Source organism: Passer montanus, unplaced genomic scaffold, assembly GCF_014805655.1.
Source record: "Passer montanus isolate IOZ18808 unplaced genomic scaffold, ASM1480565v1 scaffold47, whole genome shotgun sequence".
Classification (NCBI taxonomy): Eukaryota; Metazoa; Chordata; class Aves; order Passeriformes; family Passeridae; genus Passer; species Passer montanus.
Genome location: NW_024369596.1, coordinates 1,022,186 through 1,045,635, shown reverse-complemented (window position 1 = coordinate 1,045,635; position 23,450 = coordinate 1,022,186). Strand labels below are relative to the sequence as shown.

Sequence of the window (23,450 nt, the reverse complement as noted above, 5' to 3'; positions counted from 1 at the left end):
CACGGCATCCCGGTGCCCACCGCCGGCAGGGATGCACACGGACATCGCGGTCCTGCTGGCCCTGGGATGGCACAGAGCTGGCACGGAGGGGCTGACCCGGCCAAGGGGGCACACCCTGGGTGCCAGGCTGTGAGGACGGGCCGTGCTGCCCGCTGCTCTCCAGCTAAAGGCAGTCACAGCCTGTATCTGAGCCCGTCCCTGGCTCGTCACCGCGGCGGGAGGTGAAGGCCAGCGGGGCTGACAATGGGAACAGAGGGAGGGCCGGGACAAGGACGCGCAGCTCGGGGTGCCCAGCCCTCCCTGGCGGCTGGCACGGTGGGTGCTGCCCCTGCCCTTCCCTCCCCTCCGTCTTTCCCAAAGGCGGGCGGGAGCCCTGTGCCTCCCCTCGTGACTGCGATAAACATTACACCGAGGCCATTAATGTTTAATGAGGTTTGTCTCCCAATTAATGCGCGCTCCCGTGGGTGCCCACTCGCAGAGCGAGGCGCCCGCCGCAGCCGGACACGCCGAGGCCATGGGTGACGGTAAGGACAGCCACCTCCGTGGGGACAGCTCCCTGCGAGGGGGAAGCTCTCCATGAGGATTTGGGGTGGGCAGACGTGGGGCTGGACCCTCCGAGCTCCACAGCCCCCTGGCACAGCTGGTGTTTGGCTTCTCCTGAGGGCGATTTCTCCTTCAAGCTGCTCCCGGCAGAGGGCTGAGCACTCAGGTAAGGCGGCTGGAGCGGTGACACGGTGACGAGCTCGGTGACATGCAGGGGGGCGGTTGGGGTGCATTGGTGCGAGGTGTGAGCCTCAGGGGTCGCTCAGTCTGTGCTCGGAGGGGACAGAGCCGCTGCTGGAGCCCTGCAGGGCAGTGGGGCTGCGTCGCTGCCTGCAGCTGCACCTGCAGCCCCAAGGCTCCCCAGCATCCTGCAGTGCAGCCTGCAAGTGCATCCCGTGAGTTTGCCCAGGACCTTAGAGCTCCCGGGGTGAGACCCAGGAGTTTCCAGGCTCAGCCACGTGCCAAGGAGGTCACAGCACTGTCACTTGCAGTCCTCGGTCCTGGTCTCTCTCCCTGCACACCCCGAGGACGTGGCTCTCACTGGAGTTTCTCCTCTTTTCAGAGCAAGTGCCCGAGCAGGGCCAGGACAGGTTCAGCTATGGTGAGTGTGTGCCCGGGCAGGCAGGGCAGGGGCACGGGCAGCCCCCTGCCACCCTGCTGGCTCTGTGCCCCCGGGGGCTGCCCTGACACCTCCCGGCTCTCCTCCTCCTCCTCCCCAGACTATGACACCATCCGCAACGGGGGGCTGATCTTCGCCGTGGTGGCTTTTGTCATCGGGCTCCTCATCATCCTCAGTAAGTGCCTGGGTGGGCCGGGCACCTCTTGGCTCTGCTCCGTGCTCCACTCAGCCCCTCCTCTGGCCGGGAGGGGGCTGGGGGTCACCAACTCTGCCCCCACAGCACCGGGGTGGGCACAGCCTGCCCCCGGGACTGCCTGGGAACTTTCCATCCAGGCACGCTCCCAGCACAGGGCGAGTTGGGAGGGAGACCACGTAAATATTTTGTGTTTCCCTGCCAGCGCCCGGGCTTCAGAGGGAAGGTCACTCATTAAAAATAGCCGAGAAAACTCTGACATTTCCAGAGAGCGCTCCCAGAGCCCTCAAAGCTCAGCAGCTCCCAGGCTGACCCGGTGCTAAGTGTGCAGGGCACCCTGTGGCCCTGCCTGGATGTTCTGGCACCGCTGTGTGCAGGGTGCCCACGCTCACAGCTGCTGCAGGGATGCTGCCCACCAATTTTAGGGAGAAAGCCATGGAAAGCAGCAGCACTGGCAGTCATGGGGCAGCCTGGGCAGGAGCCTGCGGGCAGTGCCAGGGCTGCAGGGTGGGTGTGACGGGGTGGGGGCAGCTCGGCCTCAGTCGCTCCTCTCGCCCCCAGGCCAGCGCTTCCACTGCGGAGGGAGGAAGAAGAGGAGGTGGGTATGGCACGGTTTCATCTCTGCTGCCTGTTGCAGCCCTGCCAGCTGGCAGGGCCAGGGCTCAGCCCGTGTTCCCCTCTCTCAGCCACACTGCCCAGTGTAACCCTTCTCCCTTTGCTTTTTGCTCCACAGGCAAGGCAGCGAGGAGGAGCTGTAGGTGCAGGTAGGAGGCTGAAGGCTCCCTGCGCTGCCAGCGATGCTTTGGGGTGCTCCTGCTTCAGGGGAGCACCCCTGGGCGTCTGTCCCGGGAGGAGAGGGGCACGCTGGCCATGCCACCCTGCCTCTCTGCAGTCCCAGGGCTGCGATGCCAGCACGGAAGCAGAGCTCCAGCCGAAGCCCAGCGCTCCTGGCCAGCGGCCACCCCTCACCCCGCTCCACCGGACCCATTACCCCGCACGGCCAGAAGGCAAATTGCCCTCGTGCTTCCCCCTCTCTTAGACCCAGCGAGAGTTTCTTGGCTAATAAAGTTCAAGCTCCCAGAGGTTAAACTGCGTGCCCGAGGCGTTTGAATCGCCCACTCTCCTGGCCCAGACCCAACCACTTTTCTGCCCTGCAGGCGCCTTCCTCGCACACCCAGCAAAGCTCCCGCAGCCCGAGGCACGGGGCAGGCCCTGGCTTTGCTCCGGATGTTTCTTCTCCCAGCTGCGGGTCCTGGATCCTGCAGCACCTGCCTTTCCCTTGCGGTGCCCAGGCAGCAGCTGGCAGCTCTGTGGGGCTCTTTGTGCCCTCGTGCCTGGCTGGGATGGGGTTAATTCTCCCCCTGGCATCCCTGGCATTGCTGGGCTGTGCTGGGAGCTGGGAAGGTGTTGGGAGCACTCCAGTTTGGGTTCCTGCTGCTCCCACAGCAGCGCTGTCCCTGGGGTGGGCAGGATCCTGGCAGGGGACAGAGCCAGGACAACCCCAAAGCGACCAAAGGGACATCCCAGAGCAGGTGACACCTGCTCAGGTAGAGAAGAAAAGGGAAAGGAGGAGAAAGGGGGGTGTTTGTGAGGTACATTTGCCTTACAGAACAATCCTGATTTCCCAAGAAGGGGTTGGGCATCACCTGCAGATGGCAAGGGGAGAATTTCACCTCCTGCATTTCCTTTTTCCTTTTTCTTGCACTCACGCTCCCTCTGCTTTCACTTTATAAACTGCCTTTATCTTGACCCACGCGTTTGGGGGATTTTTCCTCTTTTTAATCCCTCCCTGCCCTGCCGGGAGATCCTCTCTGTGCGGAACGGGGCTCGGGTGAAGCACGGAGCTCGGTGGGAGCTCTCGAAAAAAAAAAAGGACAAAAGAGAGGAAAACTCTGCCGCAATTGGGTGAAGAGTGAGGAGGAGGGAGGTTGGCTCTCTGTGCGGAGAGCTGGCCCGTGTGACACCTAGTGACGAGGGCACAGGGCTGCCTGTCCCCCACCCCTGTGGCCAGAGGGGACCTCGGGCACCCAAACAAGCACAGCAGGAGGGGTTCGGGGGGGATGCAGTGCAGAACTCACTCCCAGCCTCATCACTCTGGGGGGTGCTTGAGCAGGGAATGGGTTGGATGAGAAACCCCAGCTCAGGGGGTTTCCTCCCCTCGCCTGAAGCCACTGGGGGTGTTCAGGTGTGCAAGGGGCTGCCTTCAGTGACCCCGACCATCCCAGCACCACCGGGGTGGAGAAACCAACCCCTGGGTTCGTGTGGGCTCCGATGGAGGTCAGACATGGACAGAAAAATAGGATTAGCTGGGGCAAGGTTATTAGGCAAAATCCGTGCAATTTGTCTAATCTGAGGTGCTTATTTAACACACTAAGGAGATTATTTTGGAATATAATTTTGACTTGACAGTGACCCACTAATAAAGACTCGTTGCAGCTTTGCACAGCTCAAGCAGGAGCAGGAGCCCTTCCACCGAGGGACAAAATGGTTAATGGTTAAGCTCCATCCGTCTTAGAGGTGTTTGTCAAACTAAATGATCCTGAGATTCTATGCAAAGTGCCTGTTTAGGAGCACGGAAGGCTTTGGCCACACAGACCTGCCCTTCCCGTGTGTGGTGGGGCTGTGTCCCCCAAAAGCTGAAGGTGCCAGCAGGCAGGAAGGCAGCAGGGCGTGAAGCGAGCCCGTGCTCAGCCCCGAGCCCCAGGATTCCCCTCCTTGCCGGCTCCCGAGCCTGCCAGGGCCGCAGCCGTGCCCTCCCCTCCCCAGACAGGACCCCCGTGGCTCCGGGGCCGGGGATTAGGGGAGTGAAAAGCCCTGTCTGGCTCTGTCTCGGCACCAGATGGCATTAATGGCATTATTCTGCACGGCTTGGGGACACCCGCACCTGCACGGCCCCACAGCCCAGCTGGGGACACCAACAGGGGACAGGGGCAGGGCAGGGCACGCCCAGCACCCAAACCTTGCACATCTGGCAGTCAGGGTCTCCTCAGGGCTCGGCTGTGAGCAGCCCAGCCAGCAGCAGAGGACGGGCACAAAGCAGTGAAGGATGCACAGGAGGTGTGCCCTCTCTGAGCCGGGGTAGAGGGGCTGCCAGCAGCTCTCCAGGCCTCCAGAGTCATTTGTTGTGGATGTTGAGCCCTGGGGCTTTGGCCTTACCCCAGGAAAAGGGCACTGTGTCTCCTTCTTCCTGCCACTGGCCCGATGAGAGAGTCCTGCTCTCCCAGGGCGCGTCACTGTCCCCATCAGAGGGGACAAAGCCAGCCCCTCAGCCCTCTCCCTGTGCTCCCCCTGCTCCCTGTGCTCCCTGGCCTTGCAGGGAGGTGTTTGCCTTCTCCCCTGAACCAGGCAATCCCGGGGGATTTCTCTCACAGCCCCTTGAGCCATTAATCTTCTCAGAGTAAATCTTTTTCTGCGGCACAAAGGGGATTGGGTAAATAATACAGCGGACAACTGGAGTGCCCTTTTCCTCCGGGAAGGCTTCCAGAGCCAAACAGCTTCCCCTTGGCGCTGGTTATTTATTCCCTGTTTGCTTTGCTGGGCTCTGCATGGACAGGTAGGAGGGAGAGGGGCTCTGGCTTGGTCCGTGCCTGTGCTCATCCCAACTGCAAGCGAGGGGATGAGGCAGCAGCAGCAGCAGCAGCCAGGGAGGAGCTGCCAGCCCTGCCCCGTGGTGCCAGGGACGCATTTCGCCCATGAGGAAACGCGAATGCAAAATGTCTCCTCGTTAGTTTAAAGAGGAGAGCAGCAAATGGTGACTCAGGGAGCCAGAGAGGAGCACTGGAGAGAGGAGAGATGGGCTGGGCTGGCGGGGAGCCAGCCACGTGCCTCGGCCTCCCTCTGCTCTGCTCTGCTCCCGGAAAGGCAGCGCATCCAGCAGCAGCACCTCGGCAAAACCAGCAGTGCTCCGAGGGCTGGAATTGCCCTGCAGCCCCAGGAAAGGCATTCCAGCCCTCATTTCATGTCACACCTGCCCCTAAGGGGGTGGTTGGGAGTAGCTGCCCCAGGCAGCCACGCTGTGGGAGTGCAGCCCAGAATGGACAGGCTGGCTCTTCCCAGTGGGATTCACAGTGGGACGTGGCTGGAAGCAAAGGAGGGTCCCCGCCCAGCCCTGTGCCTCAGGACCGTGCCTTGGAGTCACAGAGGTTGGAAAACCCCTCTAAGACCATCCAAGTCCATTAACCAACGCTGCCAAGGCCAGCACTAAACCCTGTCCCCCAGAGGTCACATCTGCACACATCTGTCCTTTAAATCCCTGCTTTAAATCCCTCCACGGCTGTCCTGGGCAGCCTGTCTAGCCCCTGGAGCTTGCTGAAACTGTGCAAAGCCGCTGGAGCTGGCGAGGCCAGGGTCCCTGCTCTCCTCGGTGAAGCCCCTGGCCCTGTCCCCGCTCCCCCTGTCCCCGCTCAGCCGCGGAGAGCAGCGACACTACAGGAGACACTAGAGGGAACCAAATCCCAGCTTCTTGCCGGGACAGAGCTTTTCCTTGGGAAGGCTTTTCCTTTCCTTGCCGGCTGCCCGGCCAGGGGCACGCGGAGCCCTCGGCAGAGAACTGAACCGCAGGATGGTTTGGGCTGGAAGGCTGAAGCTGTTCCCCGTTTCCGTGTCCTGTCTGTTCACAGTCACGAGTGCCAGGGATCCCTCATGGAAACGCTGTTCCTGCAGCGCACGACCCAAGGGGCTCGAGCAGGATGTGGATTTTGGGTACACTGAGCTGCTGGCACTGTTTGTGCAGGGGTTCTACTGAGGCACAAGCCCCTGGCCACCCTCAGGGCGTTTATCCAACAGCCTGCTCCCCTCTGCCACGGGGGAAACTGAGGCACGGGGGGCTGCAGCCACAGGCCAGGTGGGGTCCTCCCCCCCCCTCAGCATCCACACAGGGCCAGCCTTGGCGTTGGGGGTGACTGGGGAGAAGAGGCACGGGGTTCCAGGACAGGTTTTGCTGGAAGGAATCCTACTTCCACACAGATGTACCCCGAAATCAGCTGAAACCCATGCTGCAGTTACCCCCAGAGCCCGACTGGGGGACTGGGCTGGCAGCAGGGGCTGGGCAGGACTCAGCCCTTTGTCCCCGTGGGCCGGGGTGTGCAGTGAGGGGTCACAGCGGGCTGGCCCTGCCCGCAGAGGTGCTGCGAGGGTAAGTGGGCGATGATGATGCGTGGGAAGTGCTTTGCGGCAATCGGCTCCAGACAGATAAGTAGCCCTGTTGTTTTAATGACCGCTTCCTCCGGGGATTTGTCTGCGAGGGCGGCCGAGGGCACGGGGCTGGGACCCGGCTGGGCTGAGGTGTGCCCTGGCCGGAGGGATGCGGGCTGCGGTGCCTGTGCCCAGCACACTGCGGCTGGGGCTGCCCGGGGGCTGGGGATGCTGTGCCAACCCTCCCCATGCCTGTTCTCCTCTCTGTGCCCGCAGGAGAGTGGGGTTTTGGAGTATTAGTGGAATTGCCTTTAGGGGGAAACGCCCCGCTGGCTAACGGGGTGTGTGAGCTGTGTGAGCACCGGACACTGCGGCAATCCCCAGAGCTCTGGGGTAGCCTGGGGCTGAGTGTGGTTCTGCCCAGAGGCAGAAGAAATGCCAGGGAAGGGGAAGATGGAAGTGGGGGGCTGTTTCCAAAGGGCTGCAGGATGCCCCACGCCCTCAGGGGAGGCAGCAGGACCCCCCTGTGCAGTTTGTGCCCTGGTGAAGCACAGAGGGTCCCTCCTCCCAGAGCTGTGCGTGGGCATGCGTTGCTATCATCTCTCCTCTCATGCAGAGTTTGGGCCAGGGAATTAATTCCTCAATGTGAGCTTCACCTCTGAACCGTGCAGCTGGGCTGGCTGCTGGCTCTGGCAGGCTGCTGGCTGCCCGGGAGCAGGGCAGTGGCTACAGACAGCCTGAGACAGGCTCTCCTCACGAGCCACTGCTGGCCAGCATTCCCGCGAGCCGCCTGAGCTGCCCAAGCGCAGGTCAGCGCTGCCCAAATAATTACCGTGGAGATTTCCTGCCTTTCCTCATCGCAGCCACACGAAGCACACGGTGCAGTCTGGTTGCTAGCAGGACACCAGCTTTGCAGGCTTTGCGCATGCAAAGGCAGCACACAAACGCTTCCTGTGCTCATCCAAACGCAGCCGTGGGGAGGCTGCGGTCCCCAAACGGTGGCAAGGGCTGAGCCCCAGGTGTGGGCTGGCAGGAGCTCCTGCTCTGGGAGCTCTGGCTGCCTGCCCAGTGCTGCCAGCCCTGCACGTGTGCCCGGGCTCAGCGAGCTGGCAGAGGGCCTGGGCTGAGCCATGCAAAGGGACTGGGCTGAGCCATCCATGGAGGAGCAAACGGGGCAGGAGTGAGGCACAGGCGGCTCAAGGACTCGCCAGGGCTCCCCCAGTGTGAGCTGGGCTGAGCCCTCACCCTGCCAGCCTTGTTTGCACGCTGGTGCTGCTCCCAGCAGCTCCTGTCCTGGAGGAAGGAGCCCTTGGTGGGGGACATCAGGGTGCTGGGTTGATCCTCTGAGCTGGGCATGGTGAGGAAACTCACGAGAGCTGCTGAGCAGCCACGGGAGCTAAAAATGAACGGGCGAGCAGCATTTACTCCCCCTGCTCACATGCCTGGCACAGGGATCTGTGGGGGCCCGTGGGTGCTGTGCCAGCGAGTGCCCTGCCAGCCCACACATCCCCGTTCCATTCACTCCCCCGTGTAGGAGGGCACCGATCACACCTGAGGCCGACGGGCTGCGTGCTGCTTTGCCAAGTGCTGTAGCGGGTTCCGGGGCTGGCAGCTCTCTGCGAGCAGGCTGGGCCGGGCTGTGCTGCCATCCTGCAGCAGCTGCCGCCGAGGGAAGGGGGCAGATGCCTGGCATGTGGCTGGGGGCTCCCCAGAGCCCGGGCTTTGCCGCTTGCCTGGGTATGGGCCTGCATACCAATTTCCCGGCCAAGCATCAGCGAACATCTGCACGGTGGTGTGGGTGGCGACTGAAACGCACCTCGGAGGGGTGTGTGGGCACCCGCGTGTGCATCAGCTGCCGCCTCGCCGCCCCTCGGGACGCCGGCCAGGGGGCTGGCGAGCGGCACGTGCCCGCGTGGGAGGGCTGCGACACCCACGAGCCGCTGAGGTGGCCTGGGAACGGGCTGGGGAGGGGGTGGTGGCGGCGCTACGGAGCTCGGCAGCGCCGAGGAAGAGGAGGCACATCCTCGGGGAGGAAGAGGAGGGAAGGCTGTGGTGTGGCAGACCCGCACAGCATGGGCACGGTGTTTCTGTGAGGGGGCAGGTGGCAGTGGCCTCGCTGTGCTGGTCACTAAGGTGACAGCGTGGCTGGGAGCAGGGAGGGGACAGAGGACACGGGGTGGGCATGGAGGACCCTGAGTCCTGGCAGCTGGTCCGTGTCCCTGCTCTGAAATGGGAACCTCCCACCCACGGGCACCCCTCGGAGAGCTCTTCACCTCTAGGTGTGAATGCTTGCAGTGAGGGCTGGAAATGGCCATGGGGCTGTTGTTTTCCCAATTTCCGTGACGATAGTTGCATTCTCAATTAAATCTAAACAGCGCTTTTTAAAAATCCCAACGTAATGTTTTTCCTGCTGGTTGTTTTGTTTGAAATCTGAATGCTTTAATCTTTCTTTCTGTTTATTTTCCAACAAATTGGGCTTGTAAAGGCTGTTTTGGAAAGCAAAGAAAACCTGCTATAATCACTTCAAGAAAAGACACTCTGAATGCTCTAACGGTCCAGACAAATTGGCTTTGGTGTGACTAAGTCTTGGGGAGTACAAGCTTCGGCTTGAGCTAAGCCTTGGATAAATACACCCCAAAGTAAAGCATTAGCTGGTATTTGTTTGTTATTTGCTGGCTGGAGGGATGAATGTGTAATGAATCTGCTGGCCCTGTCTTGCTCGTGTCCCCTCTCACGGGAGCAGCACGGGCTGACAGAGCCCAGCTCTCCCACCCTCAGAAGTGTCCAAGGCCACTCTGGACAAGGCTCGGAGCACCCTGAAAGGTGTCCCCGTGGTCTGCAAGGTCCCTTCCCACCCAAACCGCTGCACTGCTTTCGTCCCCAGCGTGCGGGCAGCCCGGGCAGCGGCGGAGTGCGGGTGCGAGTCCCGGCTGGCCCAGGCGCGTCACTCACCCGCATCCCTGCGGCCAGCACAGGGCTCAGCCGGGCCAGAACAGGGCTCAGCCGGGCCAGGCAAGGGCTCAGCCGGGCCAGAACAGGGCTCAGCCGGGCCAGGCAAGGGCTCAGCCGGGCCAGGCCAGGGCTCAGCCGGGCCAGGCCAGGGCTCAGCCGGGCCAGGCCAGGGCTCAGCCGGGCCAGGACAGGGCTCAGCCGGGCCAGGACAGGGCTCAGCCGGGCCAGGACGGGGCTCAGCCGGGCCAGCACAGGGCTCAGCCGGGCCAGGGCTGCGCGGTGCCGCTTTGCCGGGCTGGGCGAGCGGGGCTGACAGCGCGGGGAGCAGCGCAGCCCGGGGGATGCCAGGGGCTCTGCCGGCCCCTGCGCACGCCGAAGAGGAGGAGAAAGGGGCTCTGCCGGCGGGGGCCGCGGCCGCCCCCAGCCCTGCGCGGCTCGGGGGGGGCGGGCGCGGGCGGGAGCCCGGCCCACGGGCGGGAGCGGAGCGGGGCGGAGCGGGAGCGGCGCTGGGCACCTCAGCCGGGCTGGCAGCGGCGGCAGGAGCGCGGCACGCCGGGGCACCGCACCTCCGCAATTGCGCCGCAGCCCGGGGCCAGAGCTGCTCTGTATGGCATGTGGCTGGTAACTTTTCTCCTGCTGTACTCTTTGCCGAAAGGTACGTGCGGACCGCGGCGGGGGCGGCGGGGGGTCCCCGGCAGCGGGACCGGGCGGGTGGCACGGGCTGCCCGCTCCCCGGGGCTCTCGGTGCTCCGTTTCGCCGTCGCGCATCTCTCGGTGCGCCCTCCCCGGGGTCCCGGGGCTCTCGGTGCTCCTTCCTGGGCTCTCGGTGCGCCCTCAGCGGCGTCCCGAGGGTTTCGGTGAGCCCTGCTGGGATTTCGAGATGCCCTCTCCGGGGTCTCCGGGGGCTCGGTGTGACCTCCCCGGGGTCCCGGGGCTCTCGGTGCCGCGCTGTCGCTGCGCCCTCCCCGAGTGGCCGGGGTTGTCGGTGCGCTCTCCCGGAGCGCTCGCCCCGGACGGCGCGGCGCAGCGCGGGGCTCGGGGCTCGGAGCGGGGCTCGGGGCTCGGAGCGGGGCTCGGGGCTCGGAGCGGGGCTCGGGGCTCGGAGCGGGGCTCGGAGCGCGGAGCAGGACCGCTCGGTGCCGGCGCATCCCGGAGCGGCTCCGCGGCCGAGCCCCCGGGGCGGCCGGACCCCGCACCGACGGGCGCAGCATCCTCCGGCGGGGCCTCGCCGGGACCGAGCGCTCCGCGTCTCCCGAGCGCTTCTCAGCCCGATCCCGTCAGCAGGCGAAACCCAGCCATGCTTTAAAATTCGCATCCTTCCCCCTAGGAATGCCGTGTGAAGTGTAACCCAAGGGCTTGGCATCAATCAGATTATAGATAAATCATACGTGTGGGGGGGATGGGGAGAGCCGTGGAACAAGCGTGTCAAGGAGACACACGCTGGAAGATTACGGATTAATTTAAAGTTGGGCATTAAGTGGATGCTGCCCACATCCAGCGAGGTGATACTCCAAGCGAGTCTCTGCTCTAGATGCAATTAAAGAGAGGCAGGAGCTGCGCGGAGCACGGGCACTTAAATCCCACTGCGTTTGTTACAACAATCGATCCGTGTTACATAAAGGAATTGCCCATTTCCGGATCTGCGGGAATTTTTAATTATGTTTCTGTAATAAATTACCTCTTTGCCCACCACCCGACCTGCGGATGCGGGTGCTGGAAGCGCCCACCTCTTGGAAAATTGTCTGCTCGGAGGACGGAAAATGACATTTGCCCTAATTATCGTCTCTGACATTTGAGAACAGCAAGGGGGAAATTTTAGGAAATGAGGAAAGTGAAAGAAAGGGGACGGAGCTGCTTCCTTGCATGAGACCTCTCTTGCTGCCCATTACCCCGTTAGCTGAATGTTAATCCAATGAAAAATATTTACCGAGGTTTAATAGGGCACCCTCTCCAGTCGTGTGGTGATGATCAATTATTCCATCAATTATTAATTATGGAATAGCGGCTTTATTCGAGCTGGGGTGAAGCTGCTTTTGGGAGCTTTACCCAAAATCGCTATTGTGCTTCAGATCTGCTGAGCTGAACGTGCCAGCGTCTGCTTTGCTTACATTTGCATTTTTCACCGTGCTAAAAGGAAAAAAACAAACCTGGAAACAAATAACCGTCGAGGATGCCATGATTCCTTTCGACCCCCAATAGTCAAAATAATAAAGAGCTGCACTGGTTTATTGCTTTTTGCATCTTTTCAGCCCCAGCTTCTTGGAAAAGGGATCTCTTCCCACAGAGCTATCTCTTTGGAGAGGAGCAAATTAAAAGCCTCCATTAGCACAACTCCTCGTGGCCTCATTTTACATTTTATTTCTTAAAAAAAAAATAAAATTAAAAGATATCTTCAGCATTGAACAGTCCTGGTGATGCAAAGTGTTAACACGAAGCGGTTCCAGAGAGAGGACAGCAATACAATGGAAGTTTCATTAGAATAATAGGATAAAAAAAACGAATTGCTTAATGCATGATAAACCTTTCAGATACTTAATATTTCTGGGCATCGAAGCACATCCTTTTAACGTGCTCCTGCTGTAGAACAAGAGCTCAAGTATGAACCGAAAGCAGATAAACATTTGATCCAAGGGACCCCTGAAGTTTAGAAATCCCTTGATGGGCTCTAGCTGCTTATTTCTGCCCCTGTTTATGAAATAAACAGAAATGGGTGCTTGGCAAGCGGAGAGTTGAGCAGCGAGATGGTCTGGCAGGCAGAGGGGAGGCGAGTGGTGTGATGAGGAACGGACTGGCCACAACTGAGAGGCTGGGAGCCAGGGAAGCGTCTCCCTGCGTGATGCTGCTGGATGGCTCTGCCGCCTGATTTATATTGGCATTATATTTACATGATGTTCCCGCGCTGGGCGCAGCGAACGGTGCAGCTCGCGGATTCTAATCTCTCCCATCTCGGCCCCCCAGTGTGGCACAGCGCTCGTTTGTCTCTGAAATGAAACATGGAAACCTCATTAAATGCACGGAGGAGAAGCCTGCAGTGCTCGGCTCCTCGCCGTGCCCGGCGCTTGTTTATCCTGCCAAAATTTCCCAGCACCAGGAGCCACCGTGGCGGCTCGCCCAGAGCCTTTACCTGCGCCTGCCGTGGGCTCTGGGCTGCTCCTGCCTTGGCATGGGCGGTGGGTAAAGGCACCCTGGTGCTCCTGGCTGTTTGTCCTCTGCAGGAAGAGGCTGTGCCTGGTGCGCGGGGCGAGCGCCAGGGGTGTGCTGTGGAACAGCCCTTCTGGAGCTGGGGGCATGCCTTGGGGCAGCCGTGGCTCCAGCGCCTCGCTGTTGGGGTGCCAGCATCCCTGCCCGTGTGCCCCGCGTGCTGGGGGGACGGATGGGCAGCGCTCCGTCCTTCTCTGGAGCAGCTGGTGAGCCGGGGGCGAGAATGAAGCTGGAAGTCTTTGTGGCAGGAATTCTGACATGGCAGCAGGCGAGGCTGAGCCGCGCCTCGGGTGGCATGGAGGCACCTGGCAGCCGGGCAGGGACCTCAGCACGCTACACGGTGCCACTTCCACAGCGGGCACCAAGGAGGAAGGCGCCGGGTCGTGGCAGCCGTGGCCATGCTGCTGTTCAGGGAGGATGCGCCGGGGCAGCTCCGGGTGCAGAGCGTTCCTTGCCTCTGGAATCTCGCTGGGAGCCAGCTCTCGGTCTTTACATAATCAGGGTTTGGGAGGCACCCTCTCCCTGCCCGTGGATCCCGCAGAAATGTCCCCCAGCAGGCGCGGGCTGCCGCCATCACCCGCCAGCACAGCCGCACCAAACAGGAATTCCATCTCCAGGCTCGCGCTCTGCCTGCTCCAGCTGCGCCTGGCAAGGGCTGCGGCAGCTCCCGGCCCTGACAGCGGAGCCAGCACGGCTTGGGGAGGAGGTGAGGGGCTGGCAGGGCTCGCCCAGGTGTGTTCTGCTGCTGGCTGCGTGGTGGCAATCCTCCTCTCCACCTGGCGAAGCCACCAGGCAGGTTGTGACGCCCTGGGAGCGTGGCCTGGCCGTTGTGGAGGGAGCCCAAGGCCAGGCGTGCGTGGTGTGTCCCCTTGCCTGCCCCTCGTGCCCGCTCCTTCGACCTCCCTGGGGACACGGTGCTGTCACTCTGGCTGGGTGATGTCACAGATGTCCCCTCGGGACCGCAGGCGTTGTGTTCAGCACGGCCAAGGCGTGCAGGTGGCTCTGGAAGGGGAGGGAGGGGCCCTCACCTGTGGCCCCCGGGCTCGTTCCTCACCCCCCGAGCTCAGGGTCCCCAGGCTGGGGGGCACGGGAGGTGGGGCAGGGCTGGGGGACGTCCAGCTCTGGGTCAGCCCCTGTGTGGTGGGGCTGGGGCCTCTCAGGAGCAGCACGGGAGGTTCCAGAGGCAGGGATCCAGCCGGGAGAGTATTTTTTCCCAGGCAAGGGTTACAGCCTCAGCCTGGGTGCTGTCGTAATCGCTGGAGGTGGCTCAGGCCCTAATTTCCATGCAGATGCATTAAGGAGCAGGCTCTTGGAGCACGTTTGAGCCGTGCCCTTACCCACCGAGGACCAGAGGCAGGCTCTCCTTCGCTCCCTCTCTGCTTTGTCACCTCGGGAAGGAGCGTGGTGCTCGAGCCAGAGGGGCTGTGCCACCAGGGTGGGACTCTGTGGCGGCCAAATCGCAGTGCCAGGGCAGGGAAGATGCTGTGGCAGGTACCTGCTGCTGTGCTGGGCACCAGCTGAACGCCCCGGGCCCTGCCTGGCATTTCCTGACACGATTTCCACCCCCCTGAGACCTTTCCCTGAGTGGCACAGCGTGCAGGAGTCACAATTTAACCCTCTGGGCTGGCACACGCTGGGGAGGTGACACCCCGGGAGGATGTGCTGCTCTCCCAGGCACCCCTGAGCTCCCCTTGGGAGGGACCAGCCCCTGTGCTTCCCTCCTCATCCTTCCAGGGCGCTTGGCAGTGCCACTGCCCGCTCCATCGACCCCAAGGTCATCCCTTGGCTGGCACAGGGGCTGTGGAGGGGATGAGGGAGCTCCTCAGGGCAAGGCCGGAGGCTCCCCCAGCGTTCCCCAGGTGCAGGCAGGGTGTGATGGAATCGCTGTCCTCTCCTCAGCACGCAGGATCCACCAGGACTTGCCACCTACCTGTAATTCCCAGCGCCAGGCCTGGGTCCGCTCTCTCCTTGGGCAGGGCAGGTGTCAAACACCCTTAATGAGGATAATAAATGAGCTGCGAGGTGGCCATTAGCCTGCTGCTCTCCTCAGCATCCCCGCAGCGCGGCTCGGGAATCCCTGCTGGCCCCTCCGGAGCCCCTCGGGTGGGCTTTTTCCAGGGGGGAGCCCCGGCAGGTCCTCACCAGGAAGGGGCTCTCAGAAAACTGCTGCCAGTGGGGTGACGTGACCCCCAGTGCAGTGCCTGCCCGGGGGATGGCAGGAGCCCCCCAAAACACCAATTCCCAGCATTTCCCCGCCTCTGTCAGGTTTCCCCCCGGCTGAAGCACCTGGGGGACTCGCTGGCCTTGGGTGGGCTCGGGGCCGGCTGTGTGCTGCCAGCAGAGGTGATGGGCGTGCACGGAGAGCAGGAAAAGCCTCTTATCTCGGGAGGAAGAGCCCTGGCTGGCACGGAGCTGGCCCTTGCCTAAGACTGCTCCTAAATCTGCTTCTGAGAAAAGGACGGGCTCTTCTGGGAGGAAAGAACCTGGGAGGAAAGAACCCGGGAAGAAAGAACCCGGGAGGAAGGAACCTGGGAGGAAAGAATCTGCGAGAAAAGAACCTGGGAGGAAAGAATTTGCGGGGTTTCATGCTGGCATTGCTGAGCTGCTCGGGCAGGGCACACTCCTGCACCTCTGCCAGAGATGGTGGCACATCCTGGGGACAGTTTGTGGCCCCTCTCTGGAGCTAGGAGGTGTTTGCAGGACAGCCCAGTGCTTTGCTGTGTCACTGAAGGTGCTGGAGCTCGGCAAGCCCAGCCATCAAAACTAGTAAATATTCTGAAGGGATGATAGCAAAATGACTTGCTTCTCCCAGCTCGAATAGAGATATTAATATTTCAATAGCTCTAGGTTGTAATTTAGCACAATTTAGGAAGATTGAGCTCTGATAACTTAAGAACCCGGGAGGAAGGAACCTGGGAGGAAAGAACCCGGGAGGAAGGAACCCGGGAGGAAGGAACCTGGGGGGAAAGAACCTGGGAGGAAGGAACCTGGGAGGAAGGAATCAGCGAGAAAAGAACCTGGGAGGAAAGAACCTGGGAGGTTTCATGCTGGCATTGCTGAGCTGCTCGGGCAGGGCACACTCCTGCACCTCTGCCAGAGATGGTGGCACATCCTGGGGACAGTTTGTGGCCCCTCTCTGGAGCTAGGAGGTGTTTGCAGGACAGCCCAGTGCTTTGCTGTGTCACTGAAGGTGCTGGAGCTCAGCAAGCCCAGCCATCAAAACTAGTAAATATTCTGAAGGGATGATAGCAAAATGACTTGCTTCTCCCAGCTCGAATAGAGATATTAATATTTCAATAGCTCTAGGTTGTAATTTAGCACAATTTAGGAAGATTGAGCTCTGATAACTTCAAACACCTGCCCTTCAGAGCCAGCCTGGGTCCAGCCCTGTGCTGGGCTCGGTGCAGCTCCCAGCTGGAGCCAGGCTGGGCTCCAGGCTGCACTCCCAGCAGAAAGTGTTCCATCTCAGCTCTCCCAGCCTCCTCCTCTCAGGTTCATGTGAATTAATGCCCTCGATATGTAGGTTAGGGTCAGCACAGCTGACCAGATGTGAGCAGTGATTTCTGGTTTAAAAATATTGCTGTGCTATTTCTAAATTTTTAATCTCTCCCAGTGATTTGGAGACAGTTTTATGAAACATGGAATTAGGATGGTGCTCAATGCTAAATGGTAAAGGAGATTATGAGGATTTAACTCCATACGTCTGTCACATAACTATTGCCAATCCCATAACCTCCATTTTCTATTAGAAATCCCTTTCCCCCTTTGACCCGAAAAAGCTTCATGGGTAATCTGAATTTCTCTGTTTATGAGGTATTTTTCCACTCCCAGCCCCTCACCCACCCAGCTCTGAACCCTCCTGGTGCTGCTGAGGGTGAAGATGTTTCCCTGGCAGGCTCTGGGTGCCCCAGGAGCCTCCTCAAGCTGTAATGAGGGATCTGGGGAGAGATCCTGGATGGAGCACGGGGCACAGCCAGATGTCCTTGGTCCAAAGCCAGGCTGAAGGTGGCTTTTGCTGTGCCCTGGCTCCAGCCATCTTCTGCTCAGCTCAGGCTCAGCCACAAATAGCTCTGTGCTGCTCGTGCAGGCTTTGTTTCCCTTCCTCTGCCTGCAAATGTGCGCTTTTTTCCCTTTCATGTATTTGGGAGAAGCACCGCGCTGCTGGGATGAAGGGAAATGCTGATTCATGACGACAAACCAGCCCGGAGATGTCACAAAATGACATCTGCAGGGCCCAGCGGTGGCCCTGTGGCTCTGCAAAGGCTCGCCTGGAGTTTTGCTCCTCTGTCCGTCCGTCTTTGGTGCTCCTCAGCCAGGGAGGGAAAAACAAACGGCTTTGTCTCCTTCCACCCGTGTGGGGACACAGGGAATCGGCGCGTGGGGACACAAGGAGAGGATTTCGTGGCCTCTAAATTGGTTGTCTCATGTGGTGGCACAGCTGGACCTGTCAGCTCATCCCTTCTGTGGCACAGGAGGAACCCTGGTCGCTTTTGGGGACGATTCTGTGCAGTGCACAGAGAGCAAGAGTCAGACGCCGAAAGAGGCGCGAGGTTGAACATCCAGCTGGGAGAAGGATGGAGAGGACTCTGCTCCCAGAAGGGCTGGGGTGTCTCGGGGTGTGCCATCCTGAGTGGGTTGGCTGGTGGCACCAAGGCAGGACGGGCACCTGGCTGGAGAAGCTCGGCACGGCGATGGAGCGCCCGTGGCCGCTCAGCCAGCCCTTCCTCGGGCCGGCGGAGCCCAGGCGCGCGGGTGAGGCTTCCCCTCTCCCCTGTGCTGCCGTCCCCTCCTCCCCAAGTTAAGGAATCGAGGTCAGGAGGGTCCCCCGTGGCTCGTTCTGAAGCGCGGCACGGTGCTGATCTGCTTATTGGCTCTGCGGCACCGCGGGCGTGCGCTCAGCCGCGCTATTAATACACCCGCCGAGGGCCCTTCCCAATCCCTGTCCTTCCGCCCACTTGGAAAGAGTGCAGCTAAAAAAAGAAAGCGGATCTAAGTGACTGGGGGCCTCCTCTCCCTTATTTATAGCCAATTTTGCCAGCTTGGGTGGGGAAGGGGGAGCTCGTGGTCCTGGAGACCAGGAGTTGGGGGCAGAGGTCCATTCCCTACTTCCCAGGAAGTTCTCCAGTGGTGAGAGCTGCTCCTGGGCATGCAGGTGGCCACAAGCTCTGCCTGGGCTGTGCCCCTGAACTCCACCTCAGCCCTCGTTCGGGTGCCCAGGAGAAGCTCAGGCTGAGGGCGAGGTGGGTCTGAGCTTCCCTGCCTGTGCCTCTGGGAGAGGGGAGCAGCCCTGATCCCGGTTTTCCAGCCCTCTCCTGGTTTGGAGGCACTGGTAGGGTGGCAGGGGAGGTCTCTGCCCTGCCTGGCAGTGGTGGGCACTGGCTGTGTTGGCATTGCTGTGCTGGATGGGGCCGCTCTGGGCTGGGGGGTCACAGGAATGTCGGGGCTGGCAGGAGGAGCAGAGCTGGTGGCCGTGCTTGGCGTGCTCTCCTCGGGGCCATGGGTGCTCAGAGCCAGCTGGGCACCCCTGGGGAAGCCTTGGGGGCTGCCCGGGGTGCCCATCCCCGCCTGCACAGCCCCTGGCTGTCCTGCCGGGGTGCCTGTGATCCCTGATCCGTGCTGGCAGCAGGAGCGCTGGCCTGTGAAGGTGGTCTGTGTGCTTCCAGCCGTGCACGGATGCTCTGCGCTCCCCTGCTCCGCACGCAGGGCTCAGGGCTGTGCTGGGGGGCTCTCTGTGCCACGGGGTCTCTGTTCTGGGGGGGGTCTCTGTACCAGGGGGAGGGTTCTCTGTGCCAGGGGGGTCTCTGTGCTGGGGGGTCTCTATGCCATGGGGGTTTGGGTTTCTATGCCAGGGGCATCTCTGTGCCATGGGGGTCTCTTTTCCAGGGGGTCTCTATGCCAGGGGGTCTCTGTACCAGGAGGGATCTCTGTGCTGAGGGTCTCAGTGCCAGGGGGTCTCGGCGCCATGGGGGTCTCTGTTCCAGGGAGTCTCTGTGCTGGGGGGGTCTCTGTACCAGGGGGAGGGTTCTCTGTGCCAGGGGGATTCCTACGTCAGGGGGGTCTCTATTCCAGGGAGGTCTCTGTGCTGGGGGCTCTCTGTGCCATGGGGTCTCAGTGCCAGGGGCTCTCTGTGCCAAGGAGGTTCTCTGTGCTGGGGGGTCTCTATACCAGGGGGTCTCAGTGCCAGGGGCTCTCTGTGTCAGGGGGGATATCTGTGCCAGGGGGAGGGGTCTCTGTGCCAGGGGCTCTCTGTGCCACCAGGCCTGGCAGTCCCCGCAGTGACCCCGTGCCGTTGTGGCCTCTGCTTTGCCCACAGCACGCGCTGAAGATGTTGGAACCAGCCTCTACTTTGTGAACGACTCCCTGCAGCAGGTGACCTTCTCCAGCACAGTGGGGGTGGTGATCCCCTGCCCGGCAGCAGGGTCACCCAGCGCCGTCCTTCGCTGGTACCTGGCCACAGGTGACGACATCTACGATGTGCCCCACATCCGGCATGTCCATGCCAATGGGACTTTGCAGCTCTACCCCTTCTCGCCATCAGCCTTCAACAGCTTCATCCACGACAACGACTACTTCTGCACGGCAGAGAACTCGGCTGGCAAAATCAGGAGCCCGAACATCCGCGTCAAAGCAGGTGGGAGCTGCCTGTGGGTTTGGGCTGTGCACGAGGGGCTGGCTCCCCCTGCTCTGCTCCGTGGGCTGCCAGGGGCCTGCCAAGCGCCAGGCTGCTGCCTTGGGCTCTTGCAGCAGGATGGAGCGGGGAGGAGGGCAGAGCACTGGGTGGGATGTGCAGCTCGGAGGTGTCCAGTGAGTGGTGTGGCTGCAGCCTGGTGGCAGGAGAGTTCCTCTCCCTTTGAGCCAGGATCGTCTCACCCAACCGCTTTTTCCAGCTGTGGGAGGGGCTGGGCCACATCTGTCCCCCTCAGTGTCCCACAGCCCAGTTCCCACTGCAGCACCCAGCCTCAGCTTGCCAAGGCTTATTAGGAACAAAAAAATATTAAATAAATAAAAAAAAAGCAGGAATATGGCAAAGAGCTGATTCCAAAAGCCATTATAGTAAATTATTGACCAGGCTGAGGAGGGCTAATAGCCCAGGAATGGCTTCATTATGTAACCTATTAAAAGTGGGGCTAGCAGAGGGAACGTGACAGAAGTGACTACAGGGTTTTTTATTTTAATACCTTGTACTGTGGAGTAAATGGGTATTAACCCCCTTCTGCAGGGTGAATTATTTACCAGCACTCTCAGGTTACCTATAAACCACAGCGCGCTGGAGGAGCAGATGGGGTGTAGTAAACGTGGAGCTGCTGCTCTCCCGGTGTGGCTCTGCTGGGATCCCTCGTGCCCTGGGATCACAGAGAGGGAATCCTGGCTCTCACCCCCCTCCCCGTCCTGCTGAGCGCAGCCCTGCTGCCGGGCTGGCAGCTCAGCCCCCCCAGCATCAGCAGGAGGTGTGGATGTCCAGGGGGGCCACCAGGATGTCTCCAGCTCCTGGAGCTGCTCTGCCTCTCTGGCACTGGGAATGGTGGTGGAGCATTCCCCAGCTGCTGCTCCCTCCTGGCCATGCCACACCCCAGTCACTCTCCAGTGCTTCCCAATGGCAGCGCAGCACACAGAGCCAATGACAGCTGCAGAAAGCAGGCAGTAAAATAAAATGCACTGGAAACTGAAAATATGAGGGGAAAAAAATGTCTCTGGAAGTCTTGGGAAAGCTGTTGGCGAGCACATGGAGCAAATTTCTCCAGCCAGGGGAGAGCTTTACGTGGGCTGGTTGTGGCTGAGTGTTGCCCTCCTGGGGGTTATTCCCAAAATAACCCCTGCTAGGGTTATTCCTGCTGGCAGGAGCCCTGGCTGTGGGTCTGTGCCAGGCTCTGTCCCCAGCTGGGGTGCCCATGGTGGCAGGGAGCATTCAGGATGCTCCTCGTGGTCCCTGCTGGCCTTTAAAGCCTGTGAATAAACCTCAGCTCCAGGTGATTAAGGAAGCTTTTGCTGCTTAATCTGCTTTGGCTCTGCAGCCCCTTTCCGTGCAGCTTCTCCCTGTGCCCTCGTGGCACATCTCTGAGCAGGGAGCCCTGAAAGCCCAGAAAGCAGGCTGGGAATGCTGCCACCCTCTCTGCTGGCCTGGCTGAGTGAGGTGTGGGATGTCCACGGGGACTTCCCACCCAGGGAGAACACCTTCCTTCTGGGAACGAGGGGTTTCCTTCCTGCTGGGACTGCTGAGGGCTTTTTTTCCTTCCTGCTGGGGCTGCTGAGGGCTTTGTTGAGCTGCTCCTGCCCTGGCCAGCTGTCAGATGACAAAGTGAACATGTATTTGTCACGATGGCAATGTCTCCATGTTTTTGTCACTGTAAAAAGGGAGCTGCCCTCAAGTGCATTTTGCACTTAAATTCCAGCAGTTTGTGGTGTCTGTGTTGCTGGGGTCGGTGACATCTCTCTGTCTTGCTGGAGAGGCTGAGGTGGGTGCTCCTGGAGCACTGCTGCTGGTCCAGGGAGCAGCACGGAGCTGTCAAAGGGATGTGCATCTCCCTGAGAGACAGGACACGTGCTGGCAACATGGAAAATTGTCATCTGCTTGCCTCAAATGCTCCTGCAGTGCCTTGAGGGGGGTCCCAGGCTCTGCGCCACGAGCTGTCCCTCCCAGGATGCATTTTCAGCATCCAGGGGTGAAATGCACATTACAACTACAAAATGTCACTGGTCCCCACACTGAGCAAGCTCAGGCGGCACTGGGCACCGTGGCAGGTGCCAGCAGCAGGACCTGGGCCAGGTGTGCCCCTGTCCCAAGCCCAGCAGCACATTCCCCAGCAGAGAATCCCCGGGAAGGTGCCTGGGATGGAAGCAGCGTGTGGCTGGGTGGGTTGGTTTGTTTGGGAAACGTGGGATTCTAGCAAAAGGAAGTGTGTGTTTTCCTGCAGCACTGTCATGCTACCAACCATCTGCTCTCCTGCACAGTTTTCAGGGAGCCGTACACCGTTCGGGTGGAGGACCAAAGGTCGATGCGTGGAAACGTGGCTGTTTTCAAGTGCCTCATCCCCTCCTCAGTGCAGGAATACGTTAGCGTTGTGTCCTGGGAGAAAGACACCGTTTCTATCATCCCAGGTAAGAGAGGAGCGCCTGTTCTCCTGGAAATCTCACCTGCTCTGCCGTGTGGGATATTTGTTGTCGTGGAGGGACTGGTTTTTGGCTTGTTGTCTGTGCTTTGCTGCCCAGCAAAGGCTTTCATTGGTGATTCTGCAGCTCCAGGCTGGTGAGAGCAGAGGTGAGGTGCCCAGGCTCTCCTGGGTGCTCTGGCTGTGTGTCCCCAGGGTGAGGGATGCTCAGTGGGATTTTGGCAGCACTCGTATCCTGGTTTCTGCAGGATGTGTTGGGTACCTGGACAGCAGGGACAGCACCTGCCCTTGCTGCCCGTGTCTGACTGCTGCACCAGGGCTGGTGTTTGTCTTGTCAGGATGATGCTCCAGTCCCTTTTCTTGGCAATTTTCACAACTGATTCGACCACGGGAAAGGAGTTTGGTCAAAATGCCATCACGTGCCTTCTCCCTGTGGTGGAACCTGCTTGGCCTGCCTGTGCCATGTCCCTGCCTCATGTCCTGGGCTGTGTCCCACTCGGAGCTGACTTCCCTGCGTGGGGAAGGGGCTGTGGGAGGGACAGCACCCTCACCTCTGCAGGGCCAGCTGGCTTCCCCTGGCTATTTCCCTGGGGTTTTTTGGCAGCTGTTCCTGCCTGGCTGTGGCAGGCTCTGGGCACAGCTCCGTGTCCCCGTGTGCCAGGGTGACCTCGTGGCTCCTTTGCTATCCACGCGTGTGAGCTGGCAGTGAAGCAATCAATAACTGCTTCCCCCGGGGCGTCCAGAGGGAATTAAAGGATTTTGCCCGAAGTGAGCGCTCTGTGCTTGACGTTTGCTCACAGGCCAGAAGGCCCCGGCGCTGCTCCTTGGCTCAGCGCTGCCACGGGGAGCAGAGGGCTCCAGGAGCAGAGCTGGGGCTGCAGGAGCAGCTGAAGGAGCAAAGTGCTCACCTGGAGGGGGTGATGACCCGCTCTCCTGGGGCTGAGGTGGCCCTTGCTGCTGGGCTGTGCCCCCTGAGTGCAGCCTGGAGGTGCTGGGCTGGCAGTACCCGGGCAGGCACCCTTTGGCAGGGGACAGACGGGCACCGTGCCCTTGCCAGGCTGTGTGGGTGTGGGAACACGAGTGGATTTCTGTGTGGTGGCTGGCAGTGCCCACCCCCGGGGTGCTCTGGGTGCGTTTTGGGTGGTACAGGTGATGCTCTGCCCGCCGTGGGCTGCTGCCTGTGCTGGGTGGGACAGCAGGTCCACCACAGGACAGCCTGGGCTGTTTCCTCCGTGGTTTGGGGATCTTTTGGTCTGGGGTTCTGGAGGATGGAGCCCGTGTGGCCAGCGGGCTCAGTGGTGTGTTTGCCAAGTGAGCATCCGCACACTCGCGTGATCCCAACCAGACTCGTTCCCCGGTTTGCTGTGGCAGTGGATTTTTTAATATGATGATTTAATTAGGGTGGAACGATTTTAACATTCTAAAGCAATAATTACCCTAAAGACAGAACATATAAATTGTGTTACAGTGCAGAGTCAACACAAGCAAACATGTTTTGCCGTTGGATTACAAATATAGTATCTGCCTGAAGCTTATTTTTTTTGTTGTTGGTGTGTTAGAGCTAAAAGTGGCTTTGCTGTTACCAAAAATATGTTTTTCCCTGACCTCTGCTGAACCTCTGCGTCTGCCCTGATTCTGAGCGAGGAGGATGAGGGGAGGGGCGGGGCGGAGGTGAGGAAGGCTGGGCTGTGGTGCTGAGGCC

General features: G+C 60.6%; 2 protein-coding genes across 3 annotated transcripts in view; both read left to right on the top strand.

Moving 5' to 3' along the window:
- The first annotated feature begins 379 nt into the window (after positions 1–379).
- On the top strand, positions 380–2,444 carry FXYD2 (FXYD domain containing ion transport regulator 2). Of its 2 annotated transcripts, none has more exons than XM_039721939.1 (6): positions 380–524; positions 1,106–1,144; positions 1,263–1,337; positions 1,917–1,953; positions 2,089–2,119; positions 2,248–2,444. In XM_039721939.1, exons 1-5 carry the CDS (start codon positions 428–430, stop codon positions 2,111–2,113), a joined length of 273 nt encoding a protein of 90 aa, XP_039577873.1. In that variant the 5' UTR covers positions 380–427; the 3' UTR covers positions 2,114–2,119; positions 2,248–2,444. The 2 variants fall into 2 exon arrangements, with proteins under 2 accessions (XP_039577873.1, XP_039577872.1); XM_039721938.1 differs by lacking the exon at positions 380–524 and adding an exon at positions 555–709.
- A 7,443-nt stretch (positions 2,445–9,887) lies between these two features.
- The window catches only part of DSCAML1 (DS cell adhesion molecule like 1), a 95,907-nt gene continuing 82,344 nt past the window's right edge, over positions 9,888–23,450 (top strand). Inside the window, exons 1-3 of the mRNA XM_039721756.1 lie at positions 9,888–10,095; positions 18,955–19,272; positions 21,591–21,737. Coding sequence (XP_039577690.1) covers positions 10,053–10,095; positions 18,955–19,272; positions 21,591–21,737 — 508 coding nt within the window. The 5' untranslated portion in view covers positions 9,888–10,052. The remainder of the gene's footprint in view (positions 10,096–18,954; positions 19,273–21,590; positions 21,738–23,450) is intronic.

Excerpts from the sequence above, each read along its gene's own strand:
- FXYD2 (XM_039721938.1), top strand. The coding sequence starts at position 577 with ATGAGGATTTGGGGTGGGCAGACGTGGGGCTGGACCCTCCGAGCTCCA. Across the intron at positions 710-1,105 it reads GCAGAGGGCTGAGCACTCAG|AGCAAGTGCCCGAGCAGGGC; the intron begins GTAAGGCGGCTG and ends TCCTCTTTTCAG. Across the intron at positions 1,338-1,916 it reads CGGGCTCCTCATCATCCTCA|GCCAGCGCTTCCACTGCGGA; the intron begins GTAAGTGCCTGG and ends TCTCGCCCCCAG.